This window comes from Oncorhynchus clarkii, unplaced genomic scaffold, assembly GCF_045791955.1.
Source record: "Oncorhynchus clarkii lewisi isolate Uvic-CL-2024 unplaced genomic scaffold, UVic_Ocla_1.0 unplaced_contig_5128_pilon_pilon, whole genome shotgun sequence".
NCBI classification, from domain to species: Eukaryota; Metazoa; Chordata; class Actinopteri; order Salmoniformes; family Salmonidae; genus Oncorhynchus; species Oncorhynchus clarkii.
In genome coordinates this window covers 1-18824 of record NW_027259297.1, presented here as the reverse complement: position 1 = coordinate 18824, position 18824 = coordinate 1, and the positions used below count along the sequence as shown (strand labels likewise).

The window sequence follows — 18824 nt, the reverse complement described above, 5'->3', positions numbered from 1 at the left end:
GTTTTTACAAGAACATCGTTGAGATTATCACAGTAAAGTACTACACTGTGTTTTTATAAAGTACTATACTAAATCTTTAGATTACTGCATCACCACGATGATGTTCTGGACTGAGAATAAAAATAGTTGATTATATTCTGTTAAATCATATTATACAGAATGGAGAGAAATAATCAAAATATGTGCAACGTTAAATACGCAGAAATACAATAGAATGAAGTGATAAATGAAGACTATATGAAAGAAAACAGGAAGCTAAGAGGAAGAGGAAGTGACTTCAGAAAATACACGTCTTCTAGAAAGAAAAACGGCCTTAACAATAAAGTAAACTTCAAGATGTCCTTCATTAAAAAAAAATCTATTCATTCATTTCCCTGTACCATTAAAGAGCAGCGTCTTTGACTTCGGTCCAGAGTTCACTCTTGACGATGAGACGGTCACTCTCTTTCTCGTCTGGAACTCCACTGATGATCTGAAGACAGAGGTTTACAACCAAAGTTAATCAACAAGTACCTCTTACATGACACCCACCATATCAACCTCAAATGAATGGGAATCACTATCCGCAGGATAGGACCTGAGCCTATAGGTTTGCCTTCGTGCATACCTTTTAATTTGGGTACACATTTGTGATAAACAACATACATTTTTAGGGGGGATATCAACAACCCTGCTGATGAATAAATGTTTTAAAAATTTCTGAACCGGTTCGAACCCCCCAAAAAGTACCGGTGTATATTGTTCCATTCTGTTCCTTTTTTAAAATTAACCTGTGAAAAATCGACAGTTGTTTACATTTAGTTAATTAAATTACTTCAACAAGCTAGTTGTTTACATTTAGTTAACTAAATTACTTCATAGAGCAGGCAAGCTAGTTGTTTACATGCATGATGGACAGACAAGTGTGGCCTATGGCGCAAGATACAACTATAGAAAAATGCCCGTAACCTAAAAGAACGTTATTAGCTGGTTCCCATGCTTTTAAAATAACGGTTCTGTTCCGGAACACTATGGATCACTTTCATTCCCGGTTCCGTTTCTGTTCCTTGAAAAATTTCATTTTCCGGTGTTCTGTTCACCTGAACCGGTTTCAACCCCTGCTACTCATAAAACATATTTAAAACTTGTATTATTCAGAAACATTAAATACAGCTATACCATCAACAACAAGATAAATATTGTGATATACTTTGGCCATATTACCCAGGCCTAATCAGACGGACGTGTAGCTGGCTGTGGGTTCTCACCGGGTGGGAGGAGAAGTCTATCGCGGAAGAGATCTCTGGTCTGTACAGCTTCCACTTGGACTTCATGGGTCTAAAGCTCATGGACGACACCCCTTCCGTCTCTGGGGATTTCCCACTCACCAATCCCATTATCTTTTTAGCTGCAGAGAGAAAGAGGGACATAAGGGCTTTTAAAAAAGCTGAGCAGCATAGGCCATTAAAAAGTTAAAGCCAGAGCAAACCATTACTGTAGGCCAGAAAAAACTAGCCTGGGTGCCAGTCTGTTTCCGCACTCTTGTCTACTCCTTATGGAATTGCTATGCTTGACAAGGACAATGGAGTAGAGACAGGGCAGCATCCATGGACTAACTGTGGACTGAGAGAGACCAGGCAGTATCCATGGACTAGTTCTGGACAGAGACCAGGCAGTATCCATGGACTAACTGTGGACTGAGAGACCGGGTAGCATCCATGGACTAACTGTGGACTGAGAGACCAGGCAGCATCCATGGACTAACTGTGGACTGAGAGACCGGGCAGCATCCATGGACTAACTGTGGACTGAGAGAGACCAGGCAGTATCCATGGACTAGTTCTGGACAGAGACCAGGCAGTATCCATGGACTAACTGTGGACTGAGAGACCGGGCAGCATCCATGGACTAACTGTGGACTGAGAGACCAGGCAGCATCCATGGACTAACTGTGGACTGAGAGAGACCAGGCAGCATCCATGGACTAACTGTGGACAGAGAGACCAGGCAGCATCCATGGACTAACTGTGGACAGAGAGACCAGGCAGCATCCATGGACTAACTGTGGACTGAGAGACCGGGCAGTATCCATGGACTAACTGTGGACAGAGAGACCGGGCAGCATCCATGGACTAACTGTGGACTGAGAGACCAGGCAGCATCCATGGACTAACTGTGGACTGAGAGACCAGGCAATATCCATGGACTAACTGTGGACTGAGAGACCGGGCAGCATCCATGGACTAACTGTGGACTGAGAGACCAGGCAGCATCCATGGACTAACTGTGGACTGAGAGACCAGGCAATATCCATGGACTAACTGTGGACTGAGATCGGGCAGCATCCACGGACTAACTGTGGACTGAGAGACCGGGCAGCATCCATGGACTAACTGTGGACTGAGAGACCAGGCAATATCCATGGACTAACTGTGGACTGAGATCGGGCAGCATCCATGGACTAACTGTGGACTGAGAGAGACCAGACAGCATCCATGGACTAGTTCTGGACAGAGGGATTGTGGCCGGTTATATTGAACATGACCATTAAGGTGTGTTTTGTTCCACTGCAGATGTTACTTTGACTCCAGTTTGGTTTCAGTTTCTGGCCCTTTGATCTGATGATGATGATCATGTAGTCTGTGCTCGGTGCTCTCTACTCTGCAGTGCTGTTCTGTGTGGGATAGACGGTCATGCCGTCAGTGTAGAGTTGCACAAAGCCATTCCGTGCTGCTGTTAGTGTCAACTCTTACTTTTGCTACCGAAGACTCTGATCTTCTGCATCGTTCCTTCTTTCCTGCTATGCAAGCTGGACTGGGAGTCCTGGGGCCTCATGGATCCCGGGTCTTTACTGCCCCAGGCCGGAGACGGCTGTAGATAGAGGAGAAACCATGACATAAATAAATAAAAACTTAACTAGGCAAGTCAGTTAAAAGAACTAATTCTTATTTACAAGGACGGCCTACACCGGCCAAACCCGGACGACGCTGGGCCAATTGAGCGCCGCCCTATGGGACTCCCAATCACAGCCGGTTGTGATACAGCCTGGATTCGAACCAGGGTCTGTAGTGATGCCTCTAGCACTGAGATGCATTGCCTTTAGACCGCTGCACCACTCGGGAGACCCAAAGTAAACCAATAAGTAATATAAAGACTAAAGGTGAGATGATATACTTTATTATCCCCGAGGGGAAATCTGACAGAGCTTCCACATAAACACATTGATTGACACAATGTACACTGTCATCATAATGTACACCCCCTCCACACCCACACAAACTGGCATTAGTTCATGCCAGGCAAGGCTGTGACGAGGTGACACATCCACATGATGAGACCCTACAGGCCAGGCTCCAGTCCATTATCATCAGCCTCGGATTTAACAGACTTATTGACAGGGGGACAAAGTCATGTTTGTATCTGTTCAAACATAAAAGCTGTGTGTCTCACCACCTCTTGATGCACAGTCAGTTTAGGAGCCAGTCTGGTTCTGGGGTTTCTATGGTTCTCCTTGTGCACCTCATCCTGAGGAACACCAGCGCAGAGACAAGAGTTAGGAGACCAGGGAGAGAGAGGTGAGATTTAGCAGACCAGGGAGAGAGAGGTGAGATTTAGGAGACCAGGGAGAGAGAAATGAGATTTAGGAGACCAGGGAGAGAGAAATGAGATTTAGGAGACCAGGGAGAGAGAAATGGGAAAGAGGAGACCAGGGAGAGAGAAATGAGATTTAGGAGACCAGGGAGAGAGAAATGGGAAAGAGGAGACCAGGGAGAGAGAAATGAGATTTAGGAGACCAGGGAGAGAGAAATGAGATTTAGGAGACATGGGAGAGAGAAATGAGATTTAGGAGACCAGGGAGAGAGAGTGAGATTTAGGAGACCAGGGAGAGAGAAATGAGATTTAGGAGACCAGGGAGAGAGAAATGAGATTTAGGAGACCAGGGAGAGAGAAATGAGATTTAGGAGACCAGGGAGAGAGAAATGAGATTTAGGAGACATGGGAGAGAGAAATGAGATTTAGGAGACCAGGGAGAGAGAGAGGTGAGATTTAGGAGACCAGGGAGAGAGAGAGGTGAGATTTAGGAGACCAGGGAGAGAGAGAGGTGAGATTTAGGAGACCAGGGAGAGAGATAAATGAGATTTAGGAGACCAGGGAGAGAGAAATTAGATTTAGGAGACCAGGGAGAGAGAAATGAGATTTAGGAGACCAGGGAGAGAGAAATGAGATTTAGGAAAACAGGGAGAGAGAAATGAGATTTAGGAGAACAGGGAGAGAGAAATGAGATTTAGGAGACCAGGGAGAGAGGAGACCAGGAAGAGAAATTAAAACTCCATGGTGAGGATTTAGTTTTATGAATGTTACGACATTGAGATATCAATTTACATTTTAAAAGTCCCATGCAATTTCAGGTTGAATAAATCAGTAGGTTTCCAAAATTATTGATGTGGATGAACAATGTATGTTTCCCAGCTCCAGTGTAGGCCATCCCTGACACATCTAGTTTGAACAGTTCAGCTCACGGCAAAAGAAACCCTCAACTAAATGTGTACTCCAAAATAAAAGCATCTTCAATAACTTATTGGTAACATCTGTCCAACTCCGCATTTTGCTTTTAAATAGGATGCTGTATGAATCATTAAGCATGTTTCAAACTTCTGGACTTTGTGTTTCTGTATTTTATATGTTATATTTAAGCAATAAGGCATGAGGGGGTGTGGTATATGGGCAATATACCACGGCTAAGGGATTATTCTTATGCACGACGCAACGCGGAGTGCCTGGACACAGCCCTTAGCCGTGGTATATTGGCCATATACCACAATACTCAGAGGTACCTTATTGATATTATAAACTGGTTACCAACGTAATTAGAGCAGTAAAAATAAATGTTTTGTCATACCTGCGATATATGGTCTGATATACCACGGCTGTCAGCCAATCAGCATCCAGGGCTGGAACCACCCAGTTTATAATCTTCAATAATCAATGGGTATATATTATTTATAGAAATGACCACTGAGCAGAAGGAAATACCCCAACGCTGAAACAAACCCTGTCATTTTAAATCACAACCATTCCATGTCGTCTCTCAGAGGACTTTCATAGCTTTGCCATTACGCCAACCGAGCTATTACCGACCAAAGCATTAGAACATTGAGAGGGGATGGCGATGGATGGGGCAACAGGCATGAAGAGGGGAGAGGTACCTGAGAGGGGAGAGGTACCTGAGAGGGGAGAGGTACCTGAGAGGGGAGAGGTACCTGAGAGGGGAGAGGTACCTGAGTACCTGAGAGGGGAGAGGTACCTGAGAGGGGAGAGGTACCTGAGAGGGGAGAGGTACCTGAGAGGGGAGAGGTACCAGAGTACCTGAGAGGGGAGAGGTACCTGAGAGGGGAGAGGTACCTGAGAGGGGAGAGGTACCTGAGAGGGGAGAGGTACCTGAGAGGGGAGAGGTACCTGAGAGGGGAGAGGTACCAGAGTACCTGAGAGGGGAGAGGTACCTGAGAGGGGAGAGGTACCTGAGTACCTGAGAGGGGAGAGGTACCCGAGAGGGGAGAGGTACCTGAGTACTTGAGAGAGGAGAGGTACCTGAGAGGGGAGAGGTACCTGAGAGGGGAGAGGTACCTGAGAGGGGAGAGGTACCTGAGAGGGGAGAGGTACCTGAGAGGGGAGAGGTACCTGAGAGGGGAGAGGGGAGAGGTACCTGAGACGGGAGAGGTACCTGAGACGGGAGAGGTACCTGAGACGGGAGAGGTACCTGAGTACCTGAGAGAGGAGAGGTACCTGAGTACCTGAGAGAGGAGAGGTACCTGAGTACCTGAGAGAGGAACCTGAGAGGGGAGAGGTACCCGAGAGGGGAGAGGTACCTGAGAGGGGAGAGGTACCTGAGAGGGGAGAGGTACCTGAGAGGGGAGAGGTACCTGAGACGGGAGAGGTACCTGAGACGGGAGAGGTACCTGAGACGGGAGAGGTACCTGAGAGGGGAGAGGTACCTGAGAGGGGAGCTGAGAGGGGAGAGGTACCTGAGACGGGAGAGGTACCTGAGAGGGGAGCTGAGAGGGGAGAGGTACCTGAGAGGGGAGAGGTACCTGAGAGGGGAGAGGTACCTGAGAGGGGAGAGGGGAGAGGTACCCGAGAGGGGAGAGGTACCCGAGAGGGGGGAGGTACCCGAGAGGGGGGAGGTACCCGAGAGGGGAGAGGTACCCGAGAGGGGAGCGGTACCCGAGACGGGAGAGGTACCTGAGAGGGGAGAGGTACCTGAGAGGGGAGCTGAGAGGGGAGAGGTACCTGAGAGGGGAGAGGTACCTGAGAGGGGAGAGGTACCCGAGACGGGAGAGGTACCTGAGAGGGGAGAGGTACCCGAGAGGGGAGAGGTACCCGAGACGGGAGAGGTACCCGAGACGGGAGAGGTACCTGAGAGGGGAGCTGAGAGGGGAGCTGAGAGGGGAGAGGTACCTGAGAGGGGAGAGGTACCCGAGAGGGGAGAGGTACCTGAGAGGGGAGAGGTACCTGAGAGGGGAGAGGTACCCGAGACGGGAGAGGTACCTGAGAGGGGAGAGGTACCCGAGAGGGGAGAGGTACCCGAGACGGGAGAGGTACCTGAGAGGGGAGAGGTACCTGAGAGGGGAGCTGAGAGGGGAGAGGTACCTGAGAGGGGAGAGGTACCTGAGAGGGGAGAGGTACCCGAGAGGGGAGAGGTACCCGAGAGGGGAGAGGTACCCGAGAGGGGGGAGGTACCCGAGAGGGGAGAGGTACCCGAGAGGGGAGAGGTACCCGAGAGGGGAGAGGTACTCGAGAGGGGAGAGGTACCTGAGAGGGGAGAGGTACCTGAGAGGGGAGAGGTACCTGAGAGGGGAGCTGAGAGGGGAGAGGTACCTGAGAGGGGAGAGGTACCCGAGAGGGGAGAGGTACCCGAGAGGGGAGAGGTACCTGAGAGGGGAGCTCATGCGTTGCTCTCCTTTTAGCTGGACTGCGCCATCCGCTCTTCTTAAAAAATATATTTAAAAAAAGAAGAAAGAGGTTTGTTATAAAGTTAGCAAGAATAACCCGAGTCTAATACACCGAGGGCAATATGTGTCAACCATGTACCAGGTAACTAACCAACCACAAAGACGCCTATAAAATGTGACATTGATATTATATTGACACGTGAATTACATCAGGACTGAAAGGCTACGCGGGCGTGTCATAATGTGAAGATAAATACTTCAACAGCACATTTAAAAAAGTTTAGATGCTTCAACTTCTGGTGCTTAAAATGCATTTATCTTTAATGCTAAAAACCATTGCCCTGTTTGTGTGTTTGTTGTGAATCTTCTATAAAATAATTAACCGTCTAAAAGATTTAGAGGCTGTGTTTTTTTTTACGCCTGGATCTGCTGAAGGCAGAGAGAAAGCTGACAATACCCACATAATGAATTTTAAAAACTTTATTACTAAATAGAAAACATTGTGAAAAATATTTAGAATTGAACTCGACTTTCCCTTGTCGTCATCTGTCAACATGTCTTTCTTCATGTCTCGTGTTCAACAAAATGCTTGCCATTTTATTCCAAAACAGTGGGAGAGAGAGAGACAGACCTCAGTCAGAGAGACAGACCTCAGGGAAAGAGTTGTTTTTGTGACAGATACCAGAATGACTGAGTAACACTAAAGATTAGGACTAGGAACATCAGAGCTCCTAAAGACTCCCCCGCTGTGTTGTGTGGGCTTTAGTTAGTTACCGTGCTGTTAACTAGGGACGGCAGGTAGACTAGTGGTTAGAGTGGAGGGACGGCAGGTAGCCTAGTGGTTAGAGTGTAGGGACGGCAGGTAGCTTAGTGGTTAGAGTGTAGGGACGGCAGGTAGCCTAGTGGTTAGAGTGTAGGGGCGGCAGGTAGCCTAGTGGTTAGAGTGTAGGGACGGCAGGTAGCCTAGTGGTTAGAGTGGAGGGACGGCAGGTAGCCTAGTGGTTAGTGTAGGGACGGCAGGTAGCCTAGGGGCTAGAGTGTAGGGACGGCAGGTAGCCTAGTGGTTAGAGTGTATGGGCGGCAGGTAGACTAGTGGTTAGAGTGTAGGGACGGCAGGTAGCCTAGTGGTTAGAGTGTAGGGACGGCAGGTAGCCTAGTGGTTAGAGTGTAGGGGCGGCAGGTAGCCTAGTGGTTAGAGTGTATGGGCGGCAGGTAGACTAGTGGTTAGAGTGTAGGGACGGCAGGTAGCCTAGGGGTTAGAGTGTAGGGACGGCAGGTAGCCTAGTGGTTAGAGTGTATGGGCGGCAGGTAGACTAGTGGTTAGAGTGTAGGGACGGCAGGTAGCCTAGTGGTTAGAGTGTAGGGACGGCAGGTAGCCTAGTGGTTAGAGTGTAGGGACGGCAGGTAGCCTAGTGGTTAGAGTGTAGGGACGGCAGGTAGCCTAGTGGTTAGAGTGTAGGGACGGCAGGTAGCCTAGTGGTTAGAGTGTAGGGACGGCAGGTAGCCTAGTGGTTAGAGTGTAGGGACGGCAGGTAACCTAGTGGTTAGAGTGTAGGGACGGCAGGTAGCCTAGTGGTTAGAGTGTAGGGACGGCAGGGTAGCCTAGTGGTTAGAGTGTAGGGACGGCAGGTAGCCTAGTGGTTAGAGTGTAGGGACGGCAGGTAACCTAGTGGTTAGAGTGTAGGGACGGCAGGTAGCCTAGTGGTTAGAGGGTAGGGGCGGCAGGTAGCCTAGTGGTTAGAGTGTAGGGGCGGCAGGTAGCCTAGTGGTTAGAGTGGAGGGACGGCAGGTAGCCTAGTGGTTAGAGTGGAGGGACGGCAGGTAGCCTAGTGGTTAGAGTGTAGGGACGGCAGGTAGCCTAGTGGTTTGAGTGTAGGGACGGCAGGTAGCCTAGTGGTTAGAGTGTAGGGACGGCAGGTAGCCTAGTGGTTAGAGTGTAGGGACGGCAGGTAGCCGAAAGGTTGTTAGATTAAATCCCCGAGCTGACAAGGTAAAAATCTGTCATTGAACAAGGCAGTTAACCCACTGTTCCTAGGACGTCATTGTAAATATTTGTTCTTAACTGACTTGCCTAATTTAATTAAATAAAATATATTTTTATTTTTAAGTACAGGCCATGTTTAAAGGCAGTTCCTCCCCACAGAACTTCTTAGGGAGGTGAGGAATCACGTAAATACAATGAAGATTCACTCCTCCCCTCTCTCCTCCGTCGTCTCTCCTCCCCCCCTCTGGGACAGTCAGTAATGGAATTACTTTAGTCTCACACTGCAGAGGTTTAACCCCATAAATACTCCTCCCATATGGACTTAATACTGCACCACAGCCTTTACTCACTCCTACGTCACTGCAGCAGAGACCCCCCTCCTCCCACTCTGCAGCAGAGACCACCCCTCCTCCTATGCTGCAGCAGAGACCCTCCTCCTACGTCACTGCAGCAGAGACCATCCCTCCTCCTACGCTGCAGCAGAGACCACCCCTCCTCCTATGCTGCAGCAGAGACCCTCCTCCTCCTATGCTGCAGCAGAGACCCTCCTCCTCCTCCTACGTCGCTGCAGCAGAGACCCTCCTCCTCCTCCTACGTCGCTGCAGCAGAGACCCTCCTCCTCCTCCTACGTCCCTGCAGCAGAGACCCTCCTCCTCCTCCTACGTCCCTGCAGCAGACCCTCCTCCTCCGTCACTGCAGCAGAGACCATCCTCATCCTACACTGCAGCAGAGACCCTCCTCCTCCTCCGTCACTGCAGCAGAGACCCCTCCTCCTCCTCCGTCACTGCAGCAGAGACCCTCCTCCTCCTACGTCACTGCAGCAGAGACCCTCCTCCTACGTGACTGCAGCAGAGACCCTCCTCCTACGTCACTGCAGCAGAGACCCTCCTCCTCCTACGTCACTGCAGCAGAGACCCGCCTCCTCCGTCACTGCAGCAGAGACCCTCCTCCTCCTACGTCACTGCAGCAGAGACCATCCTCATCCTACGTCACTGCAGCAGAGACCCTCTCCCCCTCCTACGTCACTGCAGCAGAGACCCGCCTCCTCCTACGTCACTGCAGCAGAGACCCGCCTCCTCTGCAGCAGAGACCCGCCTCCTCCTTCTACGCTGCAGCAGAGACCCGCCTCCTCCTACGTAACTGCAGCAGAGACCCTCCTCCTACGCCGCTGCAGCAGAGACCCGCCTCCTCACACGTCACTGCAGCAGAGACCCTCCTCCTCCTACGTCACTGCAGCAGAGACCCTCCTCCTCCTACGTCACTGCAGCAGAGACCCTCCTCCTCCTACGTCACTGCAGCAGAGACCCTCCTCCTCCTACGTCACTGCAGCAGAGACCCTCCTCCTCCTACGTCACTGCAGCAGAGACCCGCCTCCTCCGTCACTGCAGCAGAGACCCTCCTCCTCCTACGTCACTGCAGCAGAGACCATCCTCATCCTACGTCACTGCAGCATAGACCCTCCCCCTCCTACGTCACTGCAGCAGAGACCCGCCTCCTCCTTCTACGCTGCAGCAGAGACCTGCCTCCTCCCACGTCACTGCAGCAGAGACCCTCCTCCCACGTCACTGCAGCAGAGACCCTCCTCCTACGCCGCTGCAGCAGAGACCCGCCTCCTCCCACGTCACTGCAGCAGAGAACCTCCTCCTACGCCGCTGCAGCAGAGACCCGCCTCCTCCTCCGCTGCAGCAGAGACCATGCCTCCTCCTACGCCGCTGCAGCAGAGACCACGCCTCCCATGCCGCTGCAGCAGAGACCACGCCTCCTACGCCGCTGCAGCAGAGACCACGCCTCCTACGCCGCTGCAGCAGAGACCACGCCTCCTCCTCCTACGCCGCTGCAGCAGAGACCACGCCTCCTCCTACGCTGCAGCAGAGACCACTTCTCCTCCTCCTACGCCGCTGCAGCAGAGACCACGCCTCCTCCTCCTACGCCGCTGCAGCAGAGACCACGCCTCCTATGCCGCTGCAGCAGAGACCACGCCTCCTACGCCGCTGCAGCAGAGACCACGCCTCCTACGCCACTGCAGCAGAGACCACGCCTCCTACGCCGCTGCAGCAGAGACCACGCCTCCTACGCCGCTGCAGCAGAGACCACGCTTCCTCCTCCTACGCCGCTGCAGCAGAGACCACGCCTCCTCCTACGCTGCAGCAGAGACCACGCCTCCTCCTCTTACGCCGCTGCAGCAGAGACCACGCCTCCTCCTACGCCGCTGCAGCAGAGACCACGCCTCCTCATCCTACGCTGCAGCGGAGACCACGCCTCCTCATCCGTCGCTGCAGCGGAGACCACGCCTCCTCCTCCTACGCTGCAGCAGAGACCACCCCTCCTCATCCTACGTTGCAGCAGAGACCACGCCTCATCCTACGCTGCAGCAGAGACCACGCCTCCTCCTACGTAACTGCAGCAGAGACCCTACACTACATCGACTCATTATATTCACACAACAACCGTGCGTGGGTTAGATCCCGCCACATGTAATAGGAAACTCTATAAATGTACTTCCATAAAAAGAAGCACAAGCCTTTCAGTTCAATGCATATTGTAAGATGGAGCAGTAAACTATTAATATGTTGAACAACTTGCTCTTCAGATGAACCTAATTAACACTTCATTATGGCTTATCTGAGGCTATTTAAACACTTTTGCTTCTTGCATGGTTTCTTATGCCATTGCAATTAGTTAGGTGGGTGACTCCTGACTTTGGACATGGGATAACAGAACTGTTGCAGTACTAATGCTCTCTCTGTAAAATGTATTGAAGATGACTGACAGGAGAGAGACCACCACCTGAATGGTAAGATGGACAGGGTCTGCAGTGGCGGAAGGACCACACAGTTGTACCCTGGACTGAACCTACAGTACGTCCCTCACTGCAAGTGAACACGGTCTACCTTGTCGATCTCAGAGCTCTTCCTCTTGCGGGTGATTTTGACGTTGATTACGTCCTCTCCCTGGCGTTTCAGGGCCATCCTGTTGGGCTGCAGCGGGCTGAAGGAGATCTCGAGCTCAGGCTTGGGGAAGCGGCTGGTCCTGCCTCCTTCTGTGGAGATCTCTGAGGAGTCTAGCACCGACGGGTAGCCCCCAGACCCCTACAGACAGACAGGCAGGGGTACACAGGATGACAGTGACGATGAGTTAACCTACAGGAGTGTCTAGTCAGTTGGGTTAACCTACAGGAGTGACTAGTCAGTTGGGTTAACCTACAGGAGTGTCTAGTCAGTTGGGTTAACCTACAGGAGTGACTAGTCAGTTGGGTTAACCTACAGGAGTGACTAGTAAGTTGGGTTAACCTACAGGAGTGACTAGTCAGTTGGGTTAACCTACAGGAGTGACTAGTCAGTTGGGTTAACCTACAGGAGTGACTAGTCAGTTGGGTTAACCTACAGAAGTGACTAGTTAGTTGGGTTAACCTACTAGTCAGTTGGGTTAACCTACAAGTCAGTTGGGTTAACCTACAGGAGCGTCTAGTCAGTTGGGTTAACCTACAGGAGTGCCTAGTTAGTTGGGTTAACCTACAGGAGTGTCTAGTCAGTTGGGTTAACCTACAGGAGTGACTAGTCAGTTGGATTAACCTACAGGAGTGACTAGTCAGTTGGGTTAACCTACAGGAGTGTCTAGTCAGTTGGGTTAACCTACAGGAGTGCCTAGTCAGTTGGGTTAACCTACAGGAGTGTCTAGTCATTTGGGTTAACCTACTAGTCAGTTGGGTTAACCTACTAGTCAGTTGGGTTAACCTACTAGTCAGTTGGGTTAACCTACAGGAGTGACTAGTCAGTTGGGTTAACCTACTAGTCAGTTGGGTTAACCTACAGGAGGGTCAGGTCATTTGGGTTAACCTACAGGAGTGACTAGTCAATTGGGTTAACCTACTAGTCAGTTGGGTTAACCTACAGGAGTGACTAGTCAGTTGGGTTAACCTACAGGAGTGACTAGTCAGTTGGGTTAACCTACAGGAGTGACTAGTCAGTTGGGTTAACCTACAGGAGTGTCTAGTCATTTGGGTTAACCTACAGGAGTGACTAGTCAGTTGGGTTAACCTACTAGTCAGTTGGGTTAACCTACTAGTCAGTTCCATCAGAGCAAGACGGACGTGGCGCTAATTGACATAAGACATGCAAATGAGAACCTAGCCTTGGAAACCCAACCCCCTAGGCAACAACAGTGACTCCCAACAAACCACGAGGCAGACATGCAGATGAGAACCTAGCCTTGGAAACCGGAACCCCTAGGCAGCAGCAGTGACTCCCAACAAACCAAGAGGCAGACATGCAGATGACAACCTAGCCTTGGAAACCCGACCCCCTAGGCAACAGCAGTGACTCCCAACAAACCACGAGGCAGACATGCAGATGACAACCTAGCCTTGGAAACCCGACCCCCTAGGCAACAGCAGTGACTCCCAACAAACCACGAGGCAGACATGCAGATGAGAACCTAGCCTTGGAAACCCGACCCCCTAGGCAACAGCAGTGACTCCCAACAAACCACGAGGCAGACATGCAGATGAGAACCTAGCCTTGGAAACCCGACCCCCTAGGCAACAGCAGTGACTACCAACAAACCACGAGGCAGACATGCAGAGGAGAACCTAGCCTTGGAAACCCGACCCCCTAGGCAACAGCAGTGACTCCCAACAAACCACGAGGCAGACATGCAGATGACAACCTAGCCTTGGAAACCCGACCCCCTAGGCAACAGCAGTGACTCCCAACAAACCACGAGGCAGACATGCAGAGGAGAACCTAGCCTTGGAAACCCGACCCCCTAGGCAACAGCAGTGACTCCCAACAAACCACGAGGCAGACATGCAGATGACAACCTAGCCTTGGAAACCCGACCCCCTAGGCAACAGCAGTGACTCCCAACAAACCACGAGGCAGACATGCAGATGACAACCTAGCCTTGGAAACCCGACCCCCTAGGCAACAGCAGTGACTCCCAACAAACCACGAGGCAGACATGCAGATGAGAACCTAGCCTTGGAAACCCGACCCCCTAGGCAACAGCAGTGACTCCCAACAAACCACGAGGCAGACATGCAGATGACAACCTAGCCTTGAAAACCCGACCCCCTAGGCAACAGCAGTGACTCCCAACAAACCACGAGGCAGACATGCAGATGAGAACCTAGCCTTGGAAACCCGACCCCCTAGGCAACAGCAGTGACTCCCAACAAACCATGAGGCAGACATGCAGATGACAACCTAGCCTTGGAAACCCGACCCCCTAGGCAACAGCAGTGACTCCCAACAAACCAAGAGGCAGACATGCAGATGAGAACCTAGCCTTGGAAACCCGACCCCCTAGGCAACAGCAGTGACTCCCAACAAACCACGAGGCAGACATGCAGATGACAACCTAGCCTTGGAAACCCGACCCCCTAGGCAACAGCAGTGACTCCCAACAAACCACGAGGCAGACATGCAGATGAGAACCTAGCCTTGGAAACCCGACCCCCTAGGCAACAGCAGTGACTCCCAACAAACCACGAGGCAGACATGCAGATGACAACCTAGCCTTGGAAACCCGACCCCCTAGGCAACAGCAGTGACTCCCAACAAACCACGAGGCAGACATGCCAGAACGTCGAGATTACCTGACTGGTCCTCTTCGACATCTTTACGTCGCGTACTAGTTGACCGTTGTCATGGAGAGTCCTCTCACGGACTTTGGAAGGGCACTCCTCTGCTTCAGTCTGTGAGAGCTATCATGAACAACATCCATTGTATTAACAAGACCAACATACTACATATGGATAGGGGATTGAATACAATGTTATATTTTTGGATAATGTGTACTGCACTGTTGAGGAGAGCTTGCAAGTAAGCGTTTCACTGTACTGTTTACACCCTGTATCCCTTGCACGAGACCAATAAACTTAAGATTTTATTCGTTATGAAGGAGGACTGCTCCCTCACCTGATTGGCTGTCTCTCTGTGTTTAGTAGGGACCGAGGCATCGCTGCTGGCTTTGAATGCAGTTTTCAATTGTTCCTTCAGGTTAAGAATCTCAGTGTCTCTGTCAGACAGAAGGCCCTGCAGCTCCACTACCTCCACCTGGCCATGGTCCCCCTGGGGGAAGGGGAAGGATACAACAGTAAGGAAACAGGTGACCAATAATGCTATCTATCAACATGGTCCCTCTGGGGGGGGGGGGGGGGAAGGATACAACAGTAAGGAAACAGTAAACCAATAATGCTATCTATCAATATGGTCCCTCTGGGGGGGGGATACAACAGTAAGGAAACAGGGGACCAATAATGCTATCTATCAATATGGTCCCTCTGGGGGGGGGATACAACAGTAAGGAAACAGGGGACCAATAATGCTATCTATCAATATGGTCCCTCTGGGGGGGGGGATACAACAGTAAGGAAACAGGGGACCAATAATGCCATCTATCAACATGGTCCAAAGTTGTGTTTTTTAAATCATGCTACAGTACCACAAAAGGTCACTGAAAGTGAACAGTGACCCTATACCGAGTTTGTGTACCTTTTTTTTATTTAAAAAAATTAAAATTCAAAATAATTGATAATAATAATAATATAAAAAATAATTCATTTGTAGAGAGCATTTCAACGCGCATAAAATAAGTGCAACATCTTTCAATAAGGTTAAGTGCAAAAAATACAAATCATTTAAATTTGAAATTACCAAGAACCCTGCACCCGACCCTTAACCCAACGATTCCAACCGTAACGCTGGCGTGTTTTCTAACCCCTTCTAAAACATCAAGCGTTCTGGATTAAAACCATTGGATTCGTCTATTTCTTCTGCATCTGTGTGATTAACAGGGCTGAGTGGTGTTTGCGACAACGGCAGATCCCGCAAAGGGGTTCGGGTCGTTTTTTTTTATTACAAAAACATCTGTAGAGTCCGAATGGTTAGAGCTACAAACTATTGAACACTACAATGAAAAGCTGAAAGTCTCACGAACACACGTAACGTGTTTTGCTCTTACGACACTCACAAGCTACACACAGACGATCCATAAGAAATCCCCAGGACATAATGTCTATAATACTGTTATAACTTCACACAGTTTGCTGTCAAAGACTCCAAACTCCACACAGTTGTCACGGACTAGTTGGATATCAGTGGAGGCTGCCGAGGGGAGGACGGCTCATAATAATGGCTGGAATGGAATGGCATCCAACACATGGAAACCATGGGTTTGATACCATTACACAGATTCCGCTCCAGCAATTACCACGAGCCCGTTCTCCCCAGTTAAGGTGCCACCAACTTCCTGTATTGGATATTCATTTCCCAGTGAGAAAACAACCTCTGTATTTACAGCATTCATATTAAATACTGTTGAAGTAATGTTGGCTACAGGTTCATCTGCCTCACCTAAAGCCCATTCTGGTGGGAAGCTGCTATAGACCACCAAGTGCTAACAGTCAGTATCTGGATAACATGTGAAATGCTTGATAATGTACAGGTCCAGTCTGTACAGTAGACCATGCCACATACAGTACCAGTCTGTACAGTAGACCCTGCCACATACAGTACCAGTCTGTACAGTAGACCATGCCACATACAGTACCAGTCTGTACAGTAGACCCTGCCACATACAGTACCAGTCTGTAACAGTAGACCATGCCACATACAGTACCAGTCTGTACAGTAGACCATGCCACATACAGTACCAGTCTGTACAGTAGACCATGCCACATACAGTACCAGTCTGTAACAGTAGACCATGCCACATACAGTACCAGTCTGTACAGTAGACCCTGCCACATACAGTACCAGTCTGTACTCTGTAATTTCTGTGTTCCTCAAGGTTCCGTTTTAGGACCACTATTGTTTTCACTATATATTTGACCTCTTGGGGATGTTATTCGAAAACATAATGTTAACTTTCACTGCTATGCGGATGACACACAGCTGTACATTTCAATTAAACATGGTGAAGCCCCAAAATTGCCCTTGCTAGAAGAATGTGTTTCAGACATAAGGAAGTGGATGGCTGCAAACTTTCTACTTTTAAACTCGGACAAAACAGAGATGCTTGTTCTAGGTCCCAAGAAACAAAGAGATCTTCTGTTGAATCTGACAATTAATCTTAATGGTTGTACAGTCGTCTCAAATAAAACTGTGAAGGACCTCGGCGTTACTCTGGACCAGGCCTCCTAATTGTCCCTAGAATTTCTAAGCAAACAGCTGGAGGCAGGGCTTTCTCCTATAGAGCTCCATTTTTATGGAACGGTCTGCCTACCCATGTCAGAGACGCAAACTCGGTCTCAACCTTTAAGTCTCTAATGAAGACTCATCTCTTCAGTGGGTCATATGATTGAGTGTAGTCTGGCCCAGGAGTGGGAGGGTGAACGGAAAGGCTCTGGAGCAACGGACCGCCCTTGCTGTCTCTGCCTGGCCGGTTCCCCTCTTTCCACTGGGATTCTCTGCCTCTAACCCTATTACAGGGGCTGAGTCACTGGCTTACTGGGGCTCTCTCATGCCGTCCCTGGAGGGGGTGCGCCACCTGAGTGGGTTGAGTCACTGATGTGGTCATCCTGTCTGGGTTGCCCCCCCCCCCCTTGGGTTGTGCCGTGGCGGAGGTCTTTGTGGGCTATACTCAGCCTTGTCTCAGGATGGTAAGTTGGTGGTTGAAGATATCCCTCTAGTGGTGTGGGGGCTGTGCTTTGGCAAAGTGGGTGGGGTTATATCCTTCCTGTTTGGCCCTGTCCGGGGGTGTCCTCGGAGTGGGCCACAGTGTCTCCTGACCCCTCCTGTCTCAGCCTCCAGTATTTATGCTGCAGTAGTAGTTTATGTGTCGGGGGGCTAGGGTCAGTTTGCTATATCTGGAGTACTTCTCCTGTCCTATTCGGTGTCCTGTGTGAATCTAGGTGTGCGTTCTCTAATTCTTTCCTTCTCTCTTTCTCTCTCTCGGAGGACCTGAGCCCTAGGACCATGCCCCAGGAATACCTGACATGATGACTCCTTGCTGTCCCCAGTCCACCTGACTGTGCTGCTGCTCCAGTTTCAACTGTTCTGCCTTATTATTATTCGACCATGCTGGTCATTTATGAACATTTGAACATCTTGGCCATGTTCTGTTATAATCTCCACCCGGCACAGCCAGAAGAGGACTGGCCACCCCTCATAGCCTGGTTCCTCTCTAGGTTTCTTCCTAGGTTTTGACCTTTCTAGGGAGTTTTTCCTAGCCACCGTGCTTCTACACCTGCATTGCTTGCTGTTTGGGGTTTTAGGCTGGGTTTCTGTACAGCACTTTGAGATATCAGCTGATGTACGAAGGGCTATATAAATACATTTGATTTGATTTGTACAGTAGACCCTGCCACATACAGTACCAGTCTGTACAGTAGACCCTGCCACATACAGTACCAGTCTGTACAGTAGACCATGCCACATACAGTACCAGTCTGTACAGTAGACCCTGCCACATACAGTACCAGTCTGTACAGTAGACCATGCCACATACAGTACCAGTCTGTACAGTAGACCATGCCACATACAGTACCAGTCTGTACAGTAGACCCTGCCACATACAGTACCAGTCTGTACAGTAGACCCTGCCACATACAGTACCAGTCTGTACAGTAGACCATGCCACATACAGTACCAGTCTGTACAGTAGACCATGCCACATACAGTACCAGTCTGTACAGTAGACCCTGCCACATACAGTACCAGTCTGTACAGTACATACAGTACCAGTCTGTACAGTAGACCCTGCCACATACAGTACCAGTCTGTACAGTAGACCCTGCCACATACAGTACCAGTCTGTACAGTAGACCCTGCCACATACAGTACCAGTCTGTACAGTAGACCCTGCCACATACAGTACCAGTCTGTACAGTAGACCATGCCACATACAGTACCAGTCTGTACAGTAGACCATGCCACATACAGTACCAGTCTGTACAGTAGACCCTGCCA

At 50.1% G+C, this 18824-nt stretch overlaps 1 protein-coding gene across 1 annotated transcript; it reads right to left on the bottom strand.

Moving 5' to 3' along the window:
• Positions 1 to 327: 327 nt before the first annotated feature.
• On the bottom strand, positions 328 to 14984 carry LOC139399948 (kinesin-like protein KIF20B; the record flags this gene model as incomplete). The annotated part of the gene is made up of 8 exons (XM_071145085.1): positions 328 to 472; positions 1248 to 1387; positions 2733 to 2850; positions 3430 to 3504; positions 6910 to 6966; positions 11805 to 12002; positions 14510 to 14617; positions 14832 to 14984. Coding segments are annotated over 8 exons (939 nt in total), but the record flags the coding sequence as incomplete, so codon positions are not given.
• Positions 14985 to 18824: the final 3840 nt, after the last annotated feature.